We start from the raw sequence: 23,068 nt of genomic DNA, 5'->3' as shown, positions 1-23,068 counted from the left end.
AAATTCATAAAGCAAAAAATGCATATGCTGAGTTCTTCTTTTACCTGGTAAATCACATGAGTTGAAGCTTGTGAAAGCATCTGCCATTGTATATTAATAGGGAAATGCATACCCATTTGATTGTTTTACGAAAATCGTTGGGTCGTTTGAGATTTAACAATCGGAAATTAGAATATTACGCTTTATTAGCATTGATAATTGTTAAAATACATAAACTTATTTAATTATTTTCGTATCAAAACTCAAAAGTTGTAAGATTTATTTTCATTTGTATTTGTTAATGGCATTCGATGCTGCAATTTGTACCTAAGAATTCTTATATAATAATAAATAACCCTAAAAATTTAGGAGATGAAATAAGTTAATTCATACTCGGGATATTATTATAAACTATTCCTAAGGTTTATGTTTATATCATGTGGAGAATAATTTTAGTAATTTTTATCAAAGATATCCCGTACAAGTTACAATTTTGAAAACATATAATTTGAATGGTAACTTTGTCAAGTTTTTATCATCCTTACGCCCTCGCAATTTTATTTTTGTTTAAAACCATATCATTGATATAACTTTGCCCTAACTCCATTATTTTATTTTTTAGTTTAATTTTTATTTCTCTTTTGTCATTTTAAAAGATTGAACAACATATGATACTTTACCCATTTAACTTTATTGTCAATTTGACGGATTAAAGTCAAAGGGGTGTCAGTGTAAGCTTTTAAAACTATAAGACATATCTTTGATAAAAAATGGTAAAGTTATTCCTCACATGATACATCCTTTTCATTTTAGTTTATGATGATATCCCATCCTACTGAAGAATTATTGGTGTGAGACCGCATTATCTTTTCCGACAACTAATGGAGTGGTTCACATGTGAAGTTCATGTTGTTTATATATGACAAACCACCACAAATACAACTTATAACAAAATTAAAGATAAATAGAACAAATTAAAATAAACTGTAGATATAAAATTATATGCTGAATTTGTATATATATCTGACACGCATACCGGACTTCATGGTTGTTCTTATTCTATTGGAAAATCCAATCTACATGACATTCTAAATCCTTACCACACAACAAAGAAAGTTTTGATTTTCCACACAATAATTTATAATATTCAAACATATTGGAACTAACTAAATCAAACTTAATTAAAGCTTGCATAATAACTTCTCACTCTGTTTCATTTCAGACAAATCCTCCATTGATGCTCCTTGAGCGATCATCTTCTTCACCTCTTTTTGAAACCTCACCATACTTGATTTCGGCAAGCTTATCGGAATCAGAATCCCATTCTTCCCATCCATTCTTTGAAACTTCATGCAAAAACTAATCAACGACATAGCTCCCGCCGTCCCACCATACACCGGCTTCCCCCATCCAAAGTCAACCTCTGCAAGCCCCGAATTCGCCAGATTCGAAACGATGAAGTTCTCCACATTTGTGTACCGGGGCCGCCCCTTCATCACCATCAAATCCGCCACCGACCTCAAATACTCTCCGCTCATCTGCGCCTTCGCCCTCTTCACCAACTCCATTGCATACACCAGTCCACTGCCACACAAACTCCCCGCCTTCGCACACGCGGCGGGGTATCCAAACGCATTCCCGTAATAGCCCTGAGGAAGAGGAATTCCACTTCCCTTGTTTCGGACGCTCGTTACGCAAGAAAACCGAACGGTCTGGTTATGGTCGAGTTGAAGAGCAGCCGTTCGACATATCCATAAGCAAGCTACTGTTATTTCGAATGTGGAACTTTTTTTGAGGCGGGGAGGAAGGTGGTTGCGGAGGGAGGAGATCTCTTCAGGGCCGAAGAAGAAGGATTTGTGGTCGAGGTCGTTGGGGTTGGTAGTGTGGAGAGTGTCGTTGGAATCGTCGAGCTGTTCGTATTCGTGGTGGATGTGTGTTATGCGTGGTGGGTTTCTTGCATTCAAGAGGTGTCGCTGCCATACTGGGGTTACAGATGGTGTTGGTTTTCCTTGTGCCATTTCTTCCATGGCGTTTAGGAATAGGACTAAGCCGTATCCATCGCACATGGTGTGGTTTAAACGTAGAGCAAGGATGAATCCTCCACATAGCAAACGAGTCACCTGTAAAATTAAGGATGTTGGTATTTAATATGAAAAAATGAAGAGAAAAGTCGACTTGAAGTCTTTGTAAACTCACTTGGATAAGCAACAGTGGACATCCAAGGATGCCGTCAGAGCCCGGAACATTATACAGAAGCTCATCCAAACATGGAAATGGCGGATGAATTTCGTCACCAAGTTCATCAAGTGAGAAATTCGCATCAGCCTCAATGAACAAAACCCCTTCGCCATTGCAATCCACCAGCAGCTTCCGATTTTCCCCTTCCCTCAGCCTTCCAGCCAAAGGGTAATAAAACACAAGCGCTTTACTCAGTGCTTCTCTGATAACCTTCACTGGATCTCGCCCTTCCATTGCAGGCGAAGGATGATTATTCCTGTACAAGAATATCACCGGAACCTGAAACCTGAACCCTTCTTGATCATCTATATCTGAAAGTTTCTTCACTTCTTTTGGCGTCAGCTCTGCGGGAGCGATCAGTTCCGGGGCCTGCCGGGTTACTTTGAAAGATTGGGAAAATTTTGATGCCATTGTTGAGTTGATTAATTGATAGCTTGAGTAAGGTTGAGTGTTCAAGGACTTTGTATACGAGGGGTTTCTTTGCTTAGGTATTTATAGTTAATAGAGTGGTGCTAGCGACTGTCAGTGTACACCTTGTTCACTAATTACATGTGAAAAATGTGTTTCAGATGAATCTTGACCGAGACTTCTTTCTCTATGGTTGAGAATGAATAAGGCAAATTGAAAAATACATCAGAAATGTCTTAACAACGTGTTTTATTAACTTAACTTTACTGTAGTAAATCCATCCGTGTGCTGTCTAAATGGTTAGGGCTAATTATGAACAGTATAGATATGCGCATGATGTTAGGTTCAATTTTCTATTGGAACATCCTCGATTTAAGTAGGCACCATACCAACGGGGATTTGTCGAGTTGTGCATAAATTATCCCATGACAGTGGGTTGTTGCGTTAGCTAACAAGATCAAAGAAATAGATAAACTACAATATTATCGTGATAGGTGAGTTCAAGGTTTGAATCTAAGAATTCAAAGGAAGGAGTAAACTTCCTTGATCACTGAGCCAACTCCTTGGGTTTAGATAATTAATTCTTATATATACATATTTTTTTTTATTTACATTGTGAGAAATGAAAATTGTGGACGGCAATTATCTGTAGGCATTTCTTAAAAATGGTAATAAATATGTGGCATAGACTACGTAATTTGACTTGTCTTCAATATGCTAGCTCTTGAGGTAACTTTACATGAACATTTTGTTCAATTTGTCGAAGATATTTTTTTCTTTTGAAATAATTGAGTGAAGGGTCCTAATATTTATTTCCTAGCATTAATTTTTTTTTTTTTTTTTCAATCAATCTCCCAAAAAGAAAACTCAATATTAAAGGTGTAGGGAAGTGAGAAATAAAATTGTGGATGACAATTAATATTGGTTGGCATCAAACAATATGACAAGACACAAGAGTAGATAATGAAATTGCCTTGCCTTCACAGTTGATGTCCTCTTTGATGTAGCATTTCACTACATTTTGTCGAATTCTTTGAAATTGTTTGTATAATTAAGAGTCTTATAACAATCTTTTGATTAGACTGGCAAAGAGGTATCTGTACTCGTGGGTCAATGGGTACCCTTATCAAACAGGCAGGTATGGGTATCCCTAAAATTTACTTGTACTCGGCCCGCCCGTGAAAAATGTTGGTGGACCGGATAATGCCTACGGGCACCCACAATTTATTTAAAAAATCATTAAAAAATTAAAACTCTAAAATCATTTTTCCAATCTCTCTCACACAAAGACCGATGCCACGTTTCTCCCAGTCTCTTCTCTCAATCAAACAAAGAAGAATTGGAAGGGTGAAGACCGAAGAAGAAGAAGAAATATGAAAAAATGGAGAGGGAGAAAAAGACGAAGAAGAATTGGAGAGAGGGAGAAGAAGAAGACGAACAGAAGAAGAATGAGAAATATGAAAAAGGGAGAGGGAGAAAAAGACTAAGAAGAATTGGAGAGAGGGAGAAGAAGAAATATGAAAAGGGGAGAGGGAGAAAAAGACGAAGAAGAATTGGAGAGAGAGAAGAAGAAGAAATATGAACAAGTGGAGAGGGAGAAAAAGACGAAGAAGAATTGGAGAGAGGGAGAAGAAGAAGACGAACTGAAGAAAAAATATACAATGGGAAGGGAGAAAAAGACAAGAAGAATTGGAGAGACAGGGAAGAAGAAGATGAATATGAAAGTGAAAAAAAAGAATTTAATTAATTTTTTTTTTTTTTTTNAATGTAAAAAAATTTTCTCTTTGCTCTTTCCTGGAAATGTCAATGATGATTGATGGAAAATAAATGGCTTTTAAAGAGAAAGAGAAAGAGAGAGAGAGGAGATGAGGGGTGAGGGAAAGAGAGAAAGGAGATAGGGGCATACTTCGAGAAAGAGAGAGAGGGATGCATTTGGCCAAATGACATTTATTTTGGAAAAAAAATTATAAGGTTAAAACGACTTTTAAAGAGAAACGGAGGGAGTATAACATTTTATTCCAAATATTAATACAATATTAAAAATTTAACTAATTATAATATTATATTAAATATTTATAATATGATTATTTAATTCATTGTAATATTACATTATAGTATAAACACATAATTAATTATAACATTACATAATTAAATGATTACTTAATTGATTATAACATTATATTATAAACATTAGTAATTAGTAATTTACTACATAAACATTAGCACAATACTTAATTAAATGATTAGATATTTAATTAATTATAATATTACATATAAATTTACAATACGATTACTTAATTAATTGTAATATTAATTAAATAATTACTTAATTAATTATAACATTCTATTGTAAACAAATTAATTATAATATTATATTAAAGATTTATTGTATGATTACTTAATTCATTGTAACATTTGATTATATAGTATGATTACATAATTAATTATAACAATACATAATTAGATGATTATTTAATTAATTATGATATTATATTATAAACATTAATTATAATATTACATTATAAACAAATGATTACTTAATTAAATGATTAGAAATTTAATTAATTAAGCATTATATTATAGTTAAATAATTGCTTGATTAAATTATAACATTATTATATTACATTATATTATGATTACTTAATTAATTATAGCATTACATAGTTAAATGATTACTTAATTGGTTATAAATTTATAACATTACATTATAAACATTAGTAATTTACTACATTATTACATTACTTAATTAAATTATTAAAAATTCAATTAATTATAATATTACATTAAAGATTTATAGTACGATTATTTAATTCACTATAACATTATATTATAGTATGATCACATAATTAATTATAACATTACATAATTAAATAATTGCTTAATTGATTATGACATTATATTATAAACATTAGTAATTAGCTATATAAACATTAGCACAATACTTAATTAAATAATTAGAAATTTAATTAATTATAACATTATATTATAAATTTATAGTACGATTACTTAATTAATTATAATATTACATTATAATTAAATGATTACTTAATTAACTATAACATTCTATTATAAACAAATTAATTATAATATTATATTAACGATTCACAGTATCATTACTTAATTCATTATAGTATGATTATATAATTAATTATAACATTACATAATTAAATGATTATTTAATTGATTCTGATATTATATTATAAACATTTGTTATAACATTACGTTATAAACAAATGATTACTTAATTAAATAATTAGAAATTTAATTAATTAAACATTATATTATAGTTAAATAATTATTAATTAAATTATAACATTATTACATTACATTATATTATGATCACTTAATTAATTATAGTATTACTTAGTAAAATGATTACTTAATTAGTTATAAATTTATAATATTACGTTATAAATATTAGTAATTTACTACATTATTACATTATTTAATTAAATAATTAAAATTTTAATTAATTATAACATTACATTATAGAGTTATAATATGATTACTTAATCAATTATAAACTTAATCAATTATAACATTCCATTATAAACATTAGTATATTAATTAAATGATTAGAAATTTAATTAATTACAATATTAAATTATAAATTTATAGTATGATTACTTAATTCATTATAACATTACATTATAATATGATCACATAATTAATTATGACATTATATAATTAAATGATTATTTAATTAATTATGACATTATATTATAAACATTAGTAATTTACTATATAAACATTAGCACAATACTTAATTAAATGATTAAAAATTTAATTAATTATAACATATTAATATTACATTATAAATTTATAGTACGATTACTTAATTAATTGTAACATTATATTATAAACAAATGATTACTTAATTAAATTATTACATAATTAATTATAACATTACTACATTACATTTTATTATATTATGATCACTTAATTAATTATAGCATTACACAGTTAAATGATTAGTTAATTAGTTATAAATTTATAACATTACATTATAAACATTATTAATTTACTACATTAGTCATTAGTATATTACTTAATTAAATGTTTAAAAAATCCATTTAATTGTAACATTACATTATAAATTTATAGTATGATTACTTAATTAATTATAACATTACATTACAAACATTAGTACAATATTTAATTAAATAATTAGAAATTTAATTAATTATACATGTATAACATGATTACTTAATTAATTATAACATTACATTATAATTAAATAATTACTTAATTAATTACAATATTATTATATTACATTTTAAACATTAACAATTTATAACATTAAATTAACAATTTACAGATGAAAAATTATTTGTGTCTTGGTTTTGATTGAGAAATTTTATGTGAATTTTGATGAATTGATTGAATTCAAGTATTGCCTAGAGATTACAGGATTTATGAGTTACACTAGACACAAATGAATGAGTAATCAAAATTTGTTAGGGGTGTATTTGTAAACTTTTAAGGTATTTTTGTCATTTTTTAAACTAATAGGGGGTAATTGATTTTTTACAGGGTACCCGGGAAAGGAACCGAAACTTGTATTTTAGGTTCCAGTTCCTTGAATTTAAGAACCTGTACTGTGCTGTTCTGGTTCCGGTTCCATTTTTTGGGAACATACACTGTGTGGTTCCAGTTCTGGTTCCCCCGAAAAATGCACCCCTAGTTGGCTGTGGGCCATGTCGACCGATGGCAAAAGGCACGATACAAAAAAAGCATCGCACGACATGACCCATAATCATGTGGGCCGTGCCATGGACCTTAAAAAATGCACGTGGGCCGGCACGGCATGGCACGAAAAAAAATAAAAATCAATATTTTTTAAATTAATGAAAATGAAGATGTATGATAATTTTTAATTCTAATTTCTAAGTTTGTATATGTAATTTATAAGTAATAAAAAGTGTTGAAATTCAATTAATATTTCAATGTCTAATTATTTTATTATATTTCATAATGATTGTATGTTTTTTTAATTAATACAAATACAAAATGTCACTAAATATAACATATAAAATATTTTTATAATAACTATATATAATAAATCAAAATTACCATAATTTATAAATTATTAAAAAAATTTACAAAGCATGCAGGCCGGCCCACGGCGCCACACGATATATAGCAGGTCATGCCATAGGCCTTTAGATTTGGTGGGCCAACACGGTACGACAAGACACGAATTTTTGTGGGCCTTGGCATGACCCATGGCATAATAGGCCTTATATTTTTAGGCACGGCACGGTCCACCGCCGGCTATAGCTTTAGGTAACCAAATCTGTCTAAGAGAAATATGAGCAGCATAAAGAGGCCTAATCGCTTTCTCCTTCTCCATTATTCTCAAGCTTTTCTTGCAGGCTTTCCATCCGATGTAGTACTCCCCCAACTCTTATCATTCAATGCCCCAATATCAAACACATCATATACCTCTATGGCAGCATATATCTTCATTGTGAATGAAAAATCCAGCTGAGTAGAACTTGAAGAAACTCGATAGGCTTACAATTATAACAAGACCTCCAAGCACAATCTGAAGCCAACCCATTATTCTTCCCAATCTACATTTTGGAAAGCACGATCTCCCCATCTTTGCTTCTCTTTTTGCTAGATGTTGCTTTTTTCTCTTCTTCTTCTCAGAGTTTCAACCTAATCAAAGATCATTTTTGAAGCATAAAAACACAAAGATATCTAAAACTCTATCATCAAATCCGAGTACATGCATCCAAGCCACAAAAATGAAAACAAAAACAGATAAAAGAAACAATGTATGTAAAGGCTAAGATTCACTAATACTCATGAAAACAGAAAGAACAACACCAAAAATTATATACTGCATTTGTGTTGAAACCCTAATCAAGAATGAAAATCTGAAAACAAAAACAGTATCCTCTATTCTTAATAGCTCTGCAGTGAACGAAATAGAGACAACAACAGGAACAAAATATAATAGTAAAACAAATCAAACAGTAAACAAAGAAAATAATATGCGCGATTTACCCTGATTCACCCAATGTGGGCTACGTCCAGCTGAGTCAATATTATTGCAATATGCCTCACCTCTCTCGTTTACAATAGATGAATTGCTCTCACACACATAACAAGAGAAAAGTATGATTATATACTAGGTTTAAGAGATTAAACCTAGTTTTACAAGGATTCCTATTCCTAAGCCCTACCCAAAAAGGAATTAGTAACTTAAAAGAAATCCTACATCGGTTATACATGGAAAAGCCCAAAACCGCCTACGGGACCCCCGAGTGCGTCTCCGTTACCCATTAATACTGAAGTAGTCGACAACTCCAACATTCTCCCACTTGGCGAATACTTCACACAATGAAGGCCTACCTCATCAACACACCATGTAAACTTTGCTAAGCTCACAGCCTCGGTAAGAAAATCTGCATCATTAACAAGTGTATCAACCTTCTCTAACAACACCAATTTTTCCTCTATCTTTTGCCTGATGAAATGGTATTGTATGTCAATGTGTTTTGATCGCGAATGAAAGGCAGGATTCTTGGCTAAGTAAATAGCCCCTTGATTGTCACATCCAATCTTCACAGCATCAAGCTTGAAACCAAGCTCTAAAAATCAATCTTCGAAGCCAATAGCTTCTTGCCACATGTGTCAATGCCATGTATTCTGCCTCAGTCGATGACAAAGTACAGTACTTTGCCTTTTACTCACAACAAACAGCCACACCAAATAAGAGAATACATACCCACTTATGGAACGCCTACTATCGAGATCACCTCCCAATTAGCATCCACAAAACCTATCACATCTAGCTCATCCCCAGTCGCCAGCCTCCATAACATAATGATAAATCCGAGGTCCCACGAAGATATCTAAGAACCCTCTTACAGCACTCCAATGCTCCTTACCAGGATTTGACATAAAACGACTCAAAACTCCCACTGCTTGTGCAATATCGGGTCGTGTGCACACCATGGATACATCAAACTACCTACAGCACTTTGCATACGACACATGGTCATTTCTTCAGCATCTTCCTCAGACTTAGGGCACTGATAGTAGACAGTTTCACTCCCAAAGTCATAGGAGTCTTCACAGGTTTGCAGTCTACCATGTTAAATTCTAACACCTCTTCGATGTACTTCCTCTACCCTAACCACAATTACAACTCTAACGATCTCTAGTAATTGCATACCCAAAATAAATTGTAGCCCCAAGATTCTTCATGTCAAATTGTGTAGCAACAAACCCTTCACAGAATTTATCAACTCCTTGCTATTCCCATCAACAACATATCATCTACATATAAGGTTAAAATAACAAAGACATTTTCTAACCTTTTTATGTACACACAGTGATCCACGTTGCTGCGGCTAAAACCATGTTGAAGAACATAGGAGTTGACTTTTGGTACCACATCCTTGGTGATTGTTGTTAGTGTATATAGTGTATGCCCTAGAAACCATTCGTGTTGTCGGTTTCGAGCATTTTGTCTTGTATCATATATATATAAAAAAATAGAGAAAGAGTTCTCAATTCATATATGTAAATGCTTCCTTTATTCCGTCATGCATTTAAAATAAAGTATGTATATGAATGTCCAGATGATTCATTTATAGGTAAATGAATTATCGAAAAGGGTTCCCTACAGAAGCAATATAAATTGGGCAACTATATTGTACAGTAGGCATACTGGATGCTTCCGAAAGATATCATGAGTGATATAAGAACGGATGACGATGATAGTCATGTCACTGGGGCATTGGTATGGATTAACGGTTGGTGAACTGTTTTTCGAACGTGACGAATAACGACAAATCACTTGGAAAAAGCATGTAGTCAATGATTTATCGTTTGGTTATATCAGTGCACGATGTAGTCCTTTGACCTGAGACATTGTAGTCGGATCTGATATGGATGCGTATGGTATACGGTGTAAAGTACGAGACTAATCGTGTTTCGTACATAAAGCCTATTGGTCATGCGTTGTTCATATGCGAAAACGAACGATAGTCAATAGGGGATCCATTGACTCGGAAATATAGGATCGGAGAGTACCGCTGACTCATCCGGATCGAGTTCCTAGACGAACACGATAATGTCGAAAAACTGAATCTCTGGCCAGAGTCTATTATTGTCATACAAAAGTAAGTTTGTGATGACAAGTTCCGGACATATGACGACAATCGGTAGAAGATCGAGTTTGGATTTTAACGTTCCATGAATCCATACTCGATAGGATATCTCATGGAGGGACTTTACCTGTATGGTACGTATGATCTGAATGGTTTGATGAAGTATTTTTCAGTGGTTTGGGACTATGGCACATTGCTAGTGGTTTACCGTAGTCGTTGGGCCTCGGACAGGTTTTCGGATTCATCCAGAACCGGTTCACGGCTAATCCATGGTGGCACACATGGTCACACCAATAGCCTTGGAAGTTAGAGAAGGATAAGAGAGAGAAATGATATCCGAAGAGGGCTAGCACCTTCCGAGGGTAATAACGGGATTTCTATAGTAATAGTTACATAGAAATCATTTGTGACATTTTAAGGGTTAAAATGGTCAAGCAATAATAATTTTTAATTATTATATCTTAAAGTGTTAAGATTAATGAGATGAACAAAAATAACCTTTTAATAGTTAAAGGGTAAAAAGGGGTAAATTTTGGGTTGAATGTAAACTAGTTAGTTTACATGGGTCCTTGAATATATTGATTATTCAAAGGGTAGCATATAAATTGTGGGGTCCCTTTATAAAATAAGATTTTATTGGGCTTGGAAGTGAAAAATAAATAATTGCAAAATTGCCCAAGTATATATAAATGCAAAAGGTTGCATTTTTGTTCATAACACACATTGTTCACTCAAAGCAAAACCAAAACTCTCTCTAAAAGCCACGACCACTCTCTAAACCTCTCAAGGTGGTGTTAAAGTGTGGAGGTCTCATTACTTTGAGGTTGATCTTCATCAATCCAAAGCAAAGGAGTAGGTATAATCTCTTTTCCAAGCTTTGTTTGAAAACCGGTTTTTAGAATCCATGCTTTCATGCTTTCATTCTCCATCTCCACCACTCTTCATGCATGCTAATTCTTTCAATTGTTTGAGCCCATACAGAGACTTCCTCAACCTACACACCAAGTCCTCCTTCCCTTTACATACAAACCCCTCAGGTTGCCTCATGTAAATTTCCTCCTCTAAATCTCCATGTAAGAATGCCGTCTTTACATCAAGTTGCTCAATTTCAAGATCAAATGTAGCAACAATAGATAGAACATACCTGATTAATGTTAACTTGGCCACAAGAGAGAAAATCTCACTATAATCAACACCCTCAATCTGCGAGAATCCCTTTGCAACGAGTCTCGCCTTATACTTTGCAATTGTCTCATCTGCCTGCAACTTTCTTTTGAACACCCACTTGCAACCAATTACCTTTCTATCCTTAGGCAATTTATATAGGATCCATGTACTATTCTCCAACAATTATGGGATCTACTATCTCCTCAAGCCTATTCTTTCCAAAGTATTTCTTCACAAGAGCCAAAAAAGATAAATTTTCATCTTCAGTTTCAGGACCAGAATGACAACCTACTCTCTGTCCTGTCAAAAGAATAAGAAGATTCTGGCTAACAAGAAGCGACAACAAAAATAATAAAAACAAATTAAAAATGTATTTATTTCCACTGGATGTAAACATTTATCATGGAATGATTTTGTGGCAGGAGCTTACAACGATGAAGCATTAGTTCTGCCCAATTTTGGTCTCTAGACTTTATGCCACATCTGGTGAATAGATGGTCTAGATTTGACATTGTATATAATTATCCAGAAATAGATGGTCTAGATTTGACAACATATATAATTAATTTGCAAGTAGGATTCTTTCTTAACTATAAAATGGTGAATAGATGGTCTAGATTTGACAATATAATTATCTAAAAACAGAGTTAAGTCTGCTTGATCAATAAGCCAAATGTGGTGGCCTTTTAAGTATATAACATCCCGGCGTACTATAAATATATTGTAGATTTATCTCTTACCCATCTCAAATAGTGGGTCTCAGAACGCGTCCCCTTCGATGCGAACCCACCTCAAATAGTGGGTAAAAGAAAAATTACAGTATCTTGACAATAAACTGGAATGCTAAGTTAAGCCTCTTATGTTTTGTCAAAAATCATAATTTTGTCCTTCTGTAGTTATAGAGACGCTTGGCTTTCTTTGGAAAGCTGACATTTCTTCTATAGAAATAGAGACAATATATATATATTACAAGGGCATCCTCAATCTTCATAAATGCATGAAAATTTACATCTTTGTAATAATGAGTACATAAATTAAGACATTAATTGACAAGTAGAATTATAAATGTGCCTAAGTTGTTTTGCTACATCAATCATTGTTGGCCTGTCTACGGCTGAATCAGAGAGACATTTAAAGGCAAGCTCTGCAAATGCTTGCAATTGCTCTTCTTTTTCGGGAGATAGTCCAGAACCAACAACTATGGGATCAACTATCTCAGTAAACCTCTCTTGATCAATGTATTTTTTCACAGCATGCTCCAAATTCCAATCAAGACGAGTTTCAGTAATCCAACTGGGAGGCTCATGTGTTTTGAGACCTGTCAAAAGCACAAGTAGCAAAACACCAAAGCTATAGACATCCACCTTTTCATTAAATCTCGGTGTTGTAAAACGCTCGGGTGCAAAAAATCCCCCTATTCCTATAATCCTATCCTTTGATTCCTCTATGTGAGTTTCACCTTCTGGCATGGATATGGAGTTTGAAAAATCACACAATTTGGCAACATATTTTTCATTGAATACAATAGTAAATGGACTGATCATTCTAAAAACAATGGGTCGAGGGAACTTGAAATGGAGATATGCAATTGCATTAGCTAACTCCATAGCAATCTTTAACCTATGTGTCAATAACAAAGGCTCAAAGTACGGTTCACGTGAACGATAAATATGATTAGCAAGAGTCCCATACTCCACAGATTCAAAAACTAGAATGTGAACTTCAGACTCTAAACAACATCCAATCAACTTCAAAATATTTTTGTGACTCATTTGCGATGCAAATACAATGCTATTAATACCAAATGCGGCTTGATCATAGAAATCAGGTGAAAACTTCATAACAGAAACGGGTCGATCTTGTAGAAAACCTTTGTATAATGAATATATGACCTCCTTTGTTATAATTTTCTGTTGATCATAATTGTTTGTTGCTATCTTGATCTCTTTATCAGTGAAGCTACGGATTGGATTATATTTACCATTAGAAGACGCAATTAACTCTTTCAATAAAATCTTACCATTCAACAGAAATCTTTCCTGTTTCTGCCTTTTGCTTCCTTTCAAGAATGAGCTCATCATCTAACCTAAAAATGCATAAATTAAACTTGTCATTAACAATTAAGAAAACTAAATCCATTAGCGGATAGACACAGAAAAAAAAAATTGAAAAGCTGGATATGTAATTTACCAGTGTGATTGATGAAATATTCAAGTATCAGGCAAGATAAAGAACAACGCCCGCGAGGCTTGAGTTTGAGAGAGTCTTCTGATCTTCTTCCTCAACTATCTTGATCAATTTGTTTAATTTACATTCATCAGTTCATTTATTGACGAGAAAAGTTGACCCACTAGGAATCTGAAATTTCCACAACCAAGATAAGGAAGCTTCCTTTGCTTTGACCAGATTCATCTGGTTGTTATTTGAACAGCCTAGTGTTAGTGGGGTCTAGGTGTCAAAATAACGCGTCCTACCATTTAGCTTAGCGGAATGTGCAATGTCTTACGTAAATGGGACCCTATGTCTATCAATAAAGATATCAAAATTTCCTCAAGTTCGAAGTTGTGAGTACCTTTGAATTAACTTACTGCGAGAATTCCCAAAAAGTATTATAAAAATATAACGTTTGATTTAACACTCCATAGATAATATTGTAAAAGGGTGTTTGGCTGAGATTATTGGAATTATGAGATTATCATATTTGGTTAACAAATAACATAAGATTTTGATAATCTTTAAATATTAATTGTCGTTATTGTTAGTAATATTGGAAGTAATCTGATTACTTTTGAGTAATCTTTTTTTATTACAATTCTATTCCTTATTAATAAAATTTTATGACAATAATACCTTTATTTTTAAATTTATTTACATAAATATAGTTTTTACTATTTTACCCCAACTTATTAATTTTTTAGACAAAATTATCTTTGAATTCAACACAAATTGCAACTCACCCAAGCTATCACCCCCACCCACCCACTTGCAGCCATCGAAACGGCGCACAAAAGGCCAAAAATGGCGGAAAATTACTTGGATGTGTAGATTAGCTCCAGAGCATCTTTTGGTATCAATTTTGTTGTTGGATTCTCTCCAACGATGGAAGCCGGTTATCGGCAACGGGTCATCGGCAACCAATTGTCAATTTAAATATTCACCAATTATGAATTTTTTTAATTTAATTATTAATGGAGGTAATATATTTCAGAATATAGTGTAAAAGCTATGCGTATTTAATAGTAATATAAGGATGAATTAGTAATTTAATTGGATCTTTATTATCATTATTTTCATATTCAAATTTAAGTAACAATTGTTAACTTTTTTAATGCAGAAAAAACAAATAATCTAAACACCTGAAATTGTTTAGACATAAGTGGAAAGTAGTGAAAACAAATACATTTATTAATATATGTAATGCTTGGAAAAATAGGGCTGATGTAGAGCCCTGTCAGCATAAGTGGCCACAACTTAGGTAAATATAGCAGCCATTTAGACGAAGCCGCATCACACGCTGACACAAGCGGCATGTTCCTACCAATGCAGTAGATGTGCGCCAGGTTGATGAAAGGCTGGGGGCGATCCACGTGTCCAATCCCTACAAGATTCAAGTAAATCACTCGAGTACGTGAATAATGGGACGCAAGGAAAAATTTGCGCAGCAATCTGACCTACTCCCTGATTTAGTAATCATTATCTCAATTCATCCAACTATAAATAGAGGGTTCCTCTCCCGTCTGAGGGATTAACTAATTTCTCTCTGGAATATATATATATATATTCTCTCTCTCTTGTAACCTCTTGTAAGTCAGCTCGCGGGACGCGACCTGATCTCTAATATATCAATACAATTCCAGTAGACATAGGATTCACTTGTTTAAGCATCCGAACCACATTAAATACCGTTCTTCATCTTTTACTCAGTTCAATACTCTCATTCACGTGTGTCTTCTAGGTCAACTCAATATTTTATACATGCGTTTAGTTGGTATCAAAATCATGTATCAACAATATATATTATGCGAATTGACAAAAATCTCTTTTTATTGTTAAAACTAACGTCTGAATTTAACAATTTTAAAGTTTATGAGTGAGAAAATTAATTAAGGTAAACTTTGGGTGGCAACATGTCATTAATTCACCCAGAAAGCATTATTTCCCAATTCCTCTCAAGCACGTTTGCTATGCTTTTGTAAGTGGAATTAATGACCCACCAATGTGTCTGTAAAGAATCGACTTATCAAATTAAAAGAAAAGATTAAAGGCCACACCGGCAGTTGTAGAGATAATTTACAATAAAGAAAAAAGATCGGAGAAACCCTTTTTTCTTGTTTTAATTGTTAGATTTATGGTAAATCATATTCTTTAATCAGCTTCTTTTCTATCCTTTTGAGGAGAATTACCCACCATGCTCGCCACAACCTTGTTTAATTTAAAAGACGACAGAAATTTAATGCATTTAAGAACACCCTAGAAGTAGAAGCTATTAATTTTGATGTACCAAGGGGAGAGAAGATCAAACTTATCATCTTTCAAGTCATTCAATAATAGAATTCACTTTTACTGTTTCATTTTATTCAATATTATAAACTTATCTCAAATGATATGATTTTGTAAAGGTGTTTGATATTTTTAATGGGGTTTAATATTTATAGGGTTGTTTTAAATCATTTCTAAGAAATAAATGATTTGTTGAAGAGTAAAATACAGTTGCAAAAGAGGTGTTTTGAAGAGAATGTATCTTCGTGTATATTACTTATCAATTCTGGAGTTCTACAATGTTTTATACTTACACAGTAACTCAACATAATTAACTATAGTTAACATCTAACCAAAGTTTATCTTAACAGTAAACTGACTTCCAACTAACTCTACTGCAGAATTACTCTACTGTTAGAAGATCAGCAGGCTGTTCTGAGGATGGAACATAAGCAGTTTTGATCATACCTATCTTGAGTTGTTCCCTCACAATGTGGCAATCAATGTCAATGTGTTTGGTCCTTTCATGAATGATGGGATTGATGCAATGTGGTTGGCAGCTTGATTATCACAGTAAAGGGGAACAGGAAGTAGACTAGTGAATCCAAGTTCAGTAAAAAGTTGTATGAGCCAAAGAATTTCACACACAGTAGAGGCCATGGCCCTGTACTCAGCTTCGGAAGAGGACTTGAAAACAGTGGCCTGCCTTTTAGACTTCCACGAAATTAAGGATTTGCCAAGGAAAATGCAATAATCCGTAACTGATTTCCTTGTCATGAGGCAAGATGCCCAATCCGAGTCACAAAAGGCTGATAAATCCATATGATTCTTAGTTGGGAAAAATAAACCCAAACCTAGAGCTGTCTTGATGTATTTAACTACCTTAAGGGCTGCATTCATATGTGATTGCTTGGGATTATGCATGAACTAACTTAATAGATTGACAGAAAAACTCAAATTTGGTCTTGTCATGCATAAGTATAACAGCTTACCCACTAACCGTTGATAGATGCTATGATCAGCAAGTAGTGGATCATTGCCAAAAGGAAAACATTCATCATAAGCAGTAGATGTTAACTTCAAAGTGGACTCCATTGGAACTACAGAAGGTTTAGAGTTAGATAACCCAGATTCAGATATGAGCTCAAGAGCATATTTGACACAAATTGATCACTTTACACGATCTAGCCACCTCAAAACCCCAAAAATATTCAGCATCCCTAAATTCTTCAGCTTAAAATTAGACTGTAGAGGCTTCTTGGTATGATGGATCATATCAATGTTGTCCCCTGTGATGACAATGTCATCCACATATACTAACACTAACACAATGTGAGAATCAATTCTTTTAATGAACAAAGAATAATCAGCCTTAGATTGAGTGAAACCTCCAACAATTAAAGCTTGTGTAAGCTTATAATTCCAAGCTTTAGAAGCTTGTTTTAAACCATAAAGTGACTTGTGCAACTTACAAACAATATTTTGCACCATCTTTTTGCTGCCCCCCCCCCCCCCCCTCCCCTCCCTTCTCTGCTTTGCAAAACCTTGAGGTAGATTCATATAGATTTCCTCTTGTAAATCACCTTGTAGAAATGCATTGTCAACATCCATTTGGTATAAAGGCCAATTATACATAGAAGCTAGGGATAAAATGGTTCGAATGGTGACCATTTTGACCACAAGAGAAAAAGTTTCTGCATAATCAATGCCAGCTTTTTGAGTGTATCCCTTAGCGACAAGCCGAGCCTTATATCTTTCGAAAGAACCATCAGCTCTATACTTGAGCTTATAAACCCATTTACAACCAATTGGAGTCTTACCAAGGGGTAAAGGTACTAGAGACCAGGTTTTATTTAGCTCTAAAGCCTGTGTTTCTTTTTGCATTGCAACCACTCAATTAGGATCTTGAGATGCTAAAGAAAAGGATGAAGGTTCTACTAAATGTTTAGTTGTGAAGTAAGCTTTGTAAGCAGAGGAAATATGATCATATAACACATAATTGGAAATAGGATATGATGTAAAATTGGTTGTAGGGGAAGGTTTGATAGAGGGACACATGAAATCTGTGGTCCAAATGGGAGGTCTTGTAGGTCTATTGGATTTTCTGATGGGTGGTAAATGCTGGTGAGAAATAGGGGAATGATGCTGGTCATTTAAAAAGGCAGTATGAGGTACTGTAGGGTCTGAATTTGGGTGAGAAACGAGGGAATGATGTTTGCCATTTAAAGAGGCAGTATGAGGTGCTGTAAGGTCTAAAGTTTGGTGATGAGTACGGGAATTAATATGGTCTATAGGTTCTGAATTCTGGACAGGTATAACAGAAGAGGTGGACTCAATATCAAGGAAATCTGTATCAATGGGAAAAGGTTTTTGTGTAGATTTGGACCAAGTGAAAGGAAATATTGTTTCATGAAAAATAACATCTCTTGTAACTATGACACTATGAGATGAAAGGTTATAGAGCAAGTATCCTTTTTGAGTCAAGGAATAACCCAAAAACACACAAGGATTAGATCTAGGTGATAACTTGTCTTTAGAGGTGAGGATGGTAGCATAAACAAAACAACCAAATACTTTTAGGTGATCCAATGAAGGAGGTTTACCAAAAAATTTCTCAAAAGGAGATAACCCTTTTAAAATGGAAGAAGAAAACCTATTAATAAGATACACCGCTGTTTGCACACAATATCCCCAAAAATGACTTGGCATGTTAGATTGAAACTTTAAAGCTCTAGCTACTTCAAGAATATGTCTATGTTTCCTCTCAACAATCCCATTTTGTTGAGGAGAATAGGCACATGAACTCTGGTGTATAATTCCTGTGCTAGTAAATAGATCATGACAAGCTTTATTAAAGAATTCAAGACCATTATCACTCCTAATACATTTGGGAGTAAAATGATATTGGGTATGTACCATTTGAAGAAAATGTTTGATGGTAGTAAACACATCAGATTTATACTGCATTAAAAATAACCAGGTTACTCTAGAATAGTCATCCACTAGGGTAAGAAAATACCTAGCATTTCCTTGTGTTGGTATCCTATATGGACCTTAAACATCGACATGTAATAGGTCAAATATGCGGCTAGAATTTGAGTGACTGTGAGGAAAATGAACCCTGGTATGTTTGGCTAATGGGCAAACATGGCAGTGAGGAGGGTTAGACACATGTAGTTGTCCATTCATATGATGCAAAATTGTATAAGGAGCATGCCCTAACCTTTGGTGCCGCAATTCAATAGTAGTAGAATAATTGGTAACCATAAAAGAACCAGGTGAATCAACACTTTTATTCAACTGTAAATTGAAGGGTACATTATTGTTTGAACAAGACACTGCTAAAAATTGATTTGAAACACTGCAAACAACCTTATTTGATACATCTAAGTTTGACAATATAGAGTTTTGTGACATTGGATCAAGAAAGTACAAGCCTTGATTATGCTTACCAATCCCCTTTAATTTGCCATTGTAAAGATCCTAAATTAGACAGAAATCAGGGTAAAAATTGATAGCACAATTATTAGAGACTGTAAATTTTGAGACTGAAAGTAGGTTGTGTTTAAAGGCTGGTATATGTAAGACTTTTGAAAGGTGCATACCATTGTCCAAAATAACAGAACCTATATGTGCAATGTGAGTTTTAGTTCCATCGGGTAATCCTACAAGTGATTTTGTGGAAGGCTTTATGGTAATAGGGGATTGTATCATGGAGTAATTACATGTCATATGATCAGTAGCCCCTGTATCTATAATCCAAGCATTACTATTTAAATAGGAAAATAGAGCATTATGAGTAATATTGAAAGTACCTGCCAGATTTGCAACTGAAGAATCCGAAGGATTAACATTCTCCTTTCCCAACAACTACAAAATGTGGTTATACTGCTCCAATGTCAAAACAGGACCAACTGATGTATTGATAGGTTTTGCATCTGCATCTTCCACAGCTAAATTCTGCGCTTGCACCTTGTTAGGGCCAAAAATCGTCCTTGGTCCAAATAGGAAAATGGGCCTGACAGTGTACAAGAAACCAAGCCCAATCCCAATGCGATTCAATCCAGATTGGGCCCATTTGATTTGAGATACAGTCGACCCAAACCATCTGGGCACAAGCCTCCCACTCGCAGCTCACTTCCTGGACCTATAAGTGAGTTCAGAGCCCATGGCCCCTACAGATCACTTTCCTATTCCTGATCAATCTCCTATTCGAGGTCACTTTCCTGTTCGGGATCACCTTCCTATTCGAACACTGGTAAGACAGCTCACCATCGCCATAACTCCTCGAGGGTTCGTATCAAAGTCACACTAGGACTCCTACTCCCACCAAGGTTAGGAGATCAGATAGTCACTATATAAGCAGAGGTCAGCCCTCTCAGAAGACACATTACATTACACCTTCACACCTGAAGCTCTGACTTGAGAGCGTCAAGTCACCATCGTAGTCACAGTCCTCAACTAGACTTCCGGTAACCTCTTTACTCCCTAGCCCTCACTATACTAGCCATTTTCAGCCTTGTTGACTTGAGCGTCGGAGTGCCTACGACAAACACCGCCCTGATGTTTCTCGTTCGCTTCACGTGTTTGTTTCTCTACGTGTGCAAGTGCAGCGGATCGCTAGTGGCCTCAATCTCACGGGATCAGACCCCCCTTTCGTACAGGTAGATTTTTACGTCTACAATTTATCGCTTATCATGGGGCCTCTAGCAATCATTCAGCTCAACGAATCTTGCTACGTAGAGGAACATTCCATGGCTGACAATTCGGTCAACGCTAATCCTAGCCTCGAGGCTAGACTGTAGGCTCTGACTGCTCTTATGCAACAAATTTTAGATAAGGTGGCCGCACTAGAAGCCGAGAACAATGCAATATGGACCGAAAACTCATCCATCAGGGCAGAGAACCAGTCTCTCAAAGAGAAAGTGAGTCAATTCTATGATCTAGAGTTTCTGTTTGGACAGGTACCTCCCAATCGGTTCCATGCCCCTGTTCCACCCATGCAACCTCTCTCCACACTAGAGCATCGGCCCTCGGTCTCTAATAAAAGGTCGAATCCATTAAGCTCATCAGCGGTCGACGATTCTGTCTTGACTAATGAAGACAAAGATATGCCAACAAAACACAATTCAGCCGATCTATCCCAGCCTTGAGATCAAGACGATCTAGTGACAAAAAGCCCGCATCCGCAAGACCAACCCATCTTTATCGTCCCACCTCACCTCCAGTTAACCACCCCAACACAAACCCTGTTCGGCTCGACTCACCCTCACGGGTTGAACGGCTAAACCAAACAAACTACAACACTCGAACCCTTCCATCCTGACAGGCCTAGTGACTATCAGACGACTCTCCTAACCATTCATGTAGGGCTAAACACCAGAACCGTTACCATGGGAGTCATCCAACTGGAGGGAATGAACGCAGATCCAGGCTACCAGGGAGTGCACGAAGGAATGACCCATTAGACTACACCGAGAGGGGTGACCCAACGGAATGTGCTGAGGACGAATATAATGGCAGACCCAGTCAAACGGGATGACCTAGTGGTATCCCCTTCTCCTACGAAATAGGTACTGGCCGAGAGGCTGGCTGATGTAGAGGCAGTGATGAGGCGCATCCCGAGAATGTTGGTCCCAACCAAGAAGAGCAGGCCTCACTGCTACACAGATTCACCCTTTATGGATGAGATCGCCCTGGCCGACATGCCCTAGAAGTTTACCATCCCCAAAATGAAGCTCTACGATGGCACAACCAACACGGATGATCATATAGTCTCGTACAAGCAGCGGATGTTCACTGTCTCAATACCCCAACTGTTGAGAGAAGCTTGCATGTGCAAAAGTTTCAGCTTAAGCTTATCCGGCCTAGCACTCCAATGGTACACGAATCTCCCGAACAGATCCTTCGACTCATTCGCTCAGCTCACCGACACCTTTGTGGAACAGTTTGCCAGCAGCAAGAAACTAGAGAAACTGTTGGCTAACCTATATAGAATATACCAGAAAAGGGGAGAGCCATTGAGAGAGTATGTCAGTGGGTTCAACAAAAAGAAGATCTTCATCGCATCATGTAACCCCGAGACAACTGTGGATGCCTTCAGGAAAAGACTCCTCCCAGACGGAGAACTATACAAAGAACTTACGAAGCTAGGTTGCACAACAATGGAAGATGCTCTGGCTCGAGCAGTGATCCAAATGAGATAGGAGGAAGATGATATAAACCGAGCAACTCACACCAGGTATGACCCAAAGCGGAATGATAGGAAGCCAGAGCACAGACTAGTGGAACACCGCTACCAATCCCTAGCACGTAATACGGGTAGAGTCAAAAAACTGTATGATCGCCAGCCAACGAGAATCGATAACAGACAGTTCGGATCGAACCGATACAAAATACCGGAGTACAACCTCAACGTCGAACAAACCTAGATCATCGTAATTATGAAAGGAATGGGACCCACCGTTAAGTGGCCAGGCAAGCTCAATCCCGAGGCAAGGAGGGATACGACCAAGTGGTGCAAGTTATACGGCGACTATAGGCATAACACCACAGACTGCATTGCCTTGCGGCTAGAGGTCGGTGCACTTCTGAAGAGGGGACATCTCCGAGATCTGTTAACAGATAAAGGGAAAAATACCATTAGCCAGAAAAATCAAAAGAACCAT

General features: G+C 35.1%; 3 protein-coding genes across 3 annotated transcripts; 1 reads left to right on the top strand and 2 right to left on the bottom strand.

Moving 5' to 3' along the window:
* Positions 1 to 972: 972 nt before the first annotated feature.
* LOC116111856 (methanol O-anthraniloyltransferase-like) lies at positions 973 to 2,704 on the bottom strand. Its single transcript, XM_031398021.1, has 2 exons — positions 2,176 to 2,704; positions 973 to 2,099 (listed from the first exon to the last, which is right to left on the bottom strand). The coding sequence occupies exons 1-2, from the start codon at positions 2,626 to 2,628 to the stop codon at positions 1,161 to 1,163; spliced, it is 1,392 nt and encodes a 463-aa protein (XP_031253881.1). The 5' UTR covers positions 2,629 to 2,704; the 3' UTR covers positions 973 to 1,160.
* Positions 2,705 to 12,760: 10,056 nt separating this feature from the next.
* LOC116111851 (non-functional pseudokinase ZED1-like) lies at positions 12,761 to 14,319 on the bottom strand. Its single transcript, XM_031398015.1, has 2 exons — positions 14,112 to 14,319; positions 12,761 to 14,007 (listed from the first exon to the last, which is right to left on the bottom strand). The coding sequence occupies exon 2, from the start codon at positions 14,000 to 14,002 to the stop codon at positions 12,956 to 12,958; it is 1,047 nt and encodes a 348-aa protein (XP_031253875.1). The 5' UTR covers positions 14,003 to 14,007; positions 14,112 to 14,319; the 3' UTR covers positions 12,761 to 12,955.
* A 7,813-nt stretch (positions 14,320 to 22,132) lies between these two features.
* Positions 22,133 to 22,606, top strand: LOC116111825. The gene has a single exon (XM_031397975.1). The coding sequence runs from the start codon at positions 22,133 to 22,135 to the stop codon at positions 22,604 to 22,606; it is 474 nt and encodes a 157-aa protein (XP_031253835.1).
* Positions 22,607 to 23,068: the final 462 nt, after the last annotated feature.

The sequence above is a fragment of the Pistacia vera genome, unplaced genomic scaffold, assembly GCF_008641045.1.
Source record: "Pistacia vera cultivar Batoury unplaced genomic scaffold, PisVer_v2 Contig650, whole genome shotgun sequence".
NCBI lineage: Eukaryota > Viridiplantae > Streptophyta > Magnoliopsida > Sapindales > Anacardiaceae > Pistacia > Pistacia vera.
This window is presented reverse-complemented; position numbering and strand designations above follow the sequence as displayed.

Excerpts from the sequence above, each read along its gene's own strand:
- LOC116111851 (XM_031398015.1), bottom strand. The coding sequence starts at position 14,002 with ATGATGAGCTCATTCTTGAAAGGAAGCAAAAGGCAGAAACAGGAAAGA.
- LOC116111825 (XM_031397975.1), top strand. The coding sequence starts at position 22,133 with ATGAAGCTCTACGATGGCACAACCAACACGGATGATCATATAGTCTCG.
- LOC116111856 (XM_031398021.1), bottom strand. The coding sequence starts at position 2,628 with ATGGCATCAAAATTTTCCCAATCTTTCAAAGTAACCCGGCAGGCCCCG. Across the intron at positions 2,100-2,175 it reads GTCCACTGTTGCTTATCCAA|GTGACTCGTTTGCTATGTGG; the intron begins GTGAGTTTACAA and ends TTAATTTTACAG.